Source organism: Thamnophis sirtalis, unplaced genomic scaffold (assembly GCF_051295495.1).
Source record: "Thamnophis sirtalis isolate CommonGarterSnake01/CBP01778 unplaced genomic scaffold, rThaSir2_p1.2 scaffold_4, whole genome shotgun sequence".
NCBI lineage: Eukaryota > Metazoa > Chordata > Lepidosauria > Squamata > Natricidae > Thamnophis > Thamnophis sirtalis.
This window is the reverse complement of record NW_028261384.1, coordinates 59,168,968-59,172,989: the sequence shown is the minus strand read 5'-3', so window position 1 is coordinate 59,172,989 and position 4,022 is coordinate 59,168,968. Positions and strand designations below refer to the sequence as shown.

Below are 4,022 nucleotides of genomic sequence, written 5' to 3'. Positions count from 1 at the left end.
ACCTCTCGGACAGGTCGCAGTCGGTGTTGGTTGGAGGGCAGAGATTGACCCCTAGGCCCCTTAATTATGGGGTGCCACAGGGCTCGGTCCTGTCCCTCCCCTATTCAATATCTACATGAAGCCGCTGGGTGAGATCATTCGTCGGCACGGGATAAAATACCACCAATATGCGGATGACACACAGTTGTATCTGTCCGCCCCGTGCCAACTCAGTGAAGCGGTTGAAGTGATGTGTCAGTGCCTGGAGGCTGTTAGGATCTGGATGGGGACGAACAAGCTTGCTCTCAATCCCAACAAGACCAAGTGGCTACTGCTGTTCCCTCCCAAAAATTGGCCTTGTACTCCATCTCTCAGGCTGGGGGGTGAAATTATACGCCCCTCAAACAGTGTTCGCAATTTGGGAGTCCTCCTGGACCCACAACTGACTTTAGAACATCATTTGTCGGCTGTGACCAGGGGGGTATTTGCCCAGGATCACCTGGTGCACCAATTGCAACCCTACCTGAACCGGGAGGCCCTTAGAACAGTCACTCACGCCCTTGTGACCTCAAGACTGGACTATTGTAACACGCTCTACATGGGGCAGCCCTTGAAGAGCATTCGGAGACTTCAGCTTGTCCATAATGCAGCCACGTGAGCGATTATGGGTGCACCCCGGTACACCCATGTCACACCTATCCTCCGCGAGCTGCACTGGCTACCTGTTGATCTCCGGATACGCTTCAAGGTGCTAGTTGTTACTTTTAAAGCCCTACATGATATTGGACCTGGGTACTTGAGAGATCACCTCCTGTCAATCACCTCCCTACGACCAATTAGATCTCACAGATTAGGCCTCCTCCGAATACCATCAGCTAGCCAATGTCGACTGTTGATCCCTCGGGGGAGGGCGTTCTCTGTGGCTGCTCTGGCCCTCTGGAACGATCTCCCCATGTAGATCCGGACCCTCACCACCCTTCCGGCTTTCTGCAAAGCCACTAAGACCTGGCTGTTCCGCCAGGCCTGGGGCTGACGAGTTCCTGGCCCCACTTAAACCGTTGTGGCTGTTGTTTCGTTTTAACTTGTTTGTCTTGTGTTCTGTTTGTATTCCCCTTCCCTTTGGTTTGTTAGCCGCCCTGAGTCCCTCGGGAATAGGGCGGCATACAAGTTGAATAAACAAACAAACAAACAAACCTCTCTCCCTCTCTCTCTCTCTCTCTCTCTCTCTCTCTCTCCCTCCCTCTCCCTCTTTCCCTCATCCTTCTTCCTTGATTCACTCTTACATTTTTAAATTTTCCCCCATGTATACATAAACCTTGCTGCCCCCCCCCTCCTTCCCCATCTCTCTATCTTTCTCCTTCTCTCCCTCATCTCTCTTCCTTGGTTCACTCTTACATTTTTAATCCCCTCTCCTTGCATACACACAACTTCCTCCCTCCCTCCTTCTCTCCCTCTCTCCCTCCCTCTCTCACTCTTCCTTGGTTCACACTTAGGTTTTTTAAATTTTCCCATGTATACATAAATCTTCCTGCCTCTCTTTCTCTCTCTCTCCCTCTCTCCTTCATTTCTCTTCCTTGGTTCACTCTTATGTTTTTTCTTATTAAAAAGTTTTAATAAGTTTTACAATTGTATACCTTTCCCCTTCCCTCCCCCCCCATCCCATTATCTTTATCTTTGTATTCTATTTTCTCTATAGTACAAGATTTTTGTTTTTTCCTCATCATATATGCTAACCATCTGCCAGGTTTATTTGCATTGCAAAAAGTATTATGTTTAGCATATAATAAATTAGTTGCTACTTGATCTGACATCAACATGTTAAATTGTGCTTGTAATAAAGTAATTGCCTCTTTTGTCTTCTTATCACCTGGATTAGATATTAGCCCCTGCTCTTTCTTCTTTATCTCTTCTTCTAATTCCCTTCGTTTTTCCCCCTGTCTACGTCTATATATGTTATTTAAGTTTATTAAAACTCCTCTCATATACACTTTACTTGCATCCCAAACCATTTCCTTAGATGTTCCTTTATTCATGTTAAAAGCAAAATATTCTTTCAGCAGTTTTTTACATTCATTGACATTTTTCTCATATCTAAATAAATTTTCATTTAACCTCCAAGACCTTCTAGATCCCTTTCTATATTCCAGTTCCATCCAAACCAGGTTATGATCTGTTAAAGTTCTCAGGCATATCTTCATCTTCTTCACCCTAGAAAGAAAATCATTTGAGATTAATATAAAATCAATCCTAGAGAAGGATTGTTGCCAATCAGAAAAAAATGTAAAGTCGTGTTCTTTAACGTTCCATTCTCACCAAATGTCTCTTAGTTTCATATCACCCATCATATCAAAGAAAGATTTAGGTAATCTTGCTCGTGTTTGAATATTTTGCAATAGTTCCTTCTTGTCTTTCCTGGTGTCCAATACTGCGTTCCAGTCACCCAATAATATACATGATCTATAATCCCATTGTATTAACTTAGTGTGGAACAATTTATAAAAAATTTCTTGTTGTTGGTTAGGGGCATATACTCCTGTTAAGAGTGTCTTCTTTCCTTCTATTAATAATTCAATTGCAATATATCTTCCTTGAGGATCTGCTTCAATTAATTCAGCCTTTAATTCCTTTCTTAAGTATATGATTATACTGTTTTTCTTCTCCAGAGCAGATGCCACAAAATATTGTCCTAACCTTGCATTCATCAAATATTTTTGGTCATTTGTTCTAATATGTGTTTCTTGCAAGCAAATTGCGTCATTTTTAAATTGTTTCAAATAGTGGAATATTTTTCCCTTTTTTGTGGTGAGTTTAAACCATTAACGTTCCAGGTTAAAAATTTAATTGTCATCTTCAGCTCCCTGAAGCTTTTTAAGAGCCACCTGGAAATCCTGCAATTTCATCTTCAGTCTAGGTCCTCCAACAGCTTCTGTATTTATGTTTGTAGTTTCTTGGATTGTTGTCTGAGCTTGTTGCATCTTTAATTCTTGTTCCTTACGTTTAATAGCCGCTCGAGTTTGTCTTTGCTCCATAATTCCTTCTGTCTCCTCAAGAAGATTCAAGGCTTGAGCAGCATCCATTGGTCCTTGGATATCTTCCAGTCTGGCCTCTCCTGCTTCTTTTCTTTGTCTAAATACTGGAGATGGAGGGTATCCTGCCTTTAATACATTGCTGTAAAAATCTTTGACCTTCCAAACTGAGTTGAGACGATATCTTTTTCCTGAGTAGTTCACCACTAATCTGGCTGGAACCTCCCATCTGTATTGTATCTGGTGATTTCTGAGTTCATCCACTAAAAATGCACAATCCTTTCTAGATCTCAACATTTTAGGTGGAATTTCCTTCAATACTATCACCTCCTGACCTGCAATTAGCAATTTGGTTTTATAGGACGCTTGTAGTATCACATTCCTTGTATTCCTAGTGGCAAAGTAGATTACAATATCTCTTGGTAGTTGTCTCTGTCTGGCAATCCATGAATTAATGTGATAAATTTTGTCAATTTGCCAATCATTCTCAGCCCTGGGTTGACCAATTAGTTGATCAAAAGCTTCTGCAAAAATCTCTTTCAGATTTTCTTGGTTATTTTCTTTCAGGCCTCTTATTCTCAAAGCAAATTCCATCACTCTATATTGTATCATTGTGATTTCTCCCTCTGACTTTTCAGTCTTGCTTTGAACATCTTCAACTTTGCTCTCTAAATTCACATTGGCCTGATTAATTTCTTCCACCCTGTCTTCCAATGAGGTTACATAATTAACCAAACCCTTAAAGGCATCCACTATGTCCTCTCTTATTTGTTGATTGCGGGTTTGGATTAAATCCTTGATTTCAGACATTTCCTCAGACACCTCTTTAAAGGCAGTTGTGATTTTCCCTTCTATTTTTGCTTCCAACACAGAAGCCTGTTCCTTTAAGGCGCCTTGAAGAGCTTCAGGAGTTAAAACTTCCGCAAGGGGAGGTAATAATGATTGCAATGATTTGTCTGGCTGGAGAGCTTCCAGTGCTCTTTGAAGCAGTTAATTTGACTTGCTTTGAAGCCATTT

At 41.5% G+C, this 4,022-nt stretch overlaps 1 protein-coding gene across 1 annotated transcript; it reads right to left on the bottom strand.

The window, feature by feature from the left end:
• Window positions 1-2,142: 2,142 nt before the first annotated feature.
• LOC148045867 (uncharacterized) lies at window positions 2,143-3,815 on the bottom strand. The gene is made up of 2 exons (XM_087714394.1): window positions 2,859-3,815; window positions 2,143-2,187 (listed from the first exon to the last, which is right to left on the bottom strand). The coding sequence occupies exons 1-2, from the start codon at window positions 3,813-3,815 to the stop codon at window positions 2,143-2,145; spliced, it is 1,002 nt and encodes a 333-aa protein (XP_087570520.1).
• Window positions 3,816-4,022: the final 207 nt, after the last annotated feature.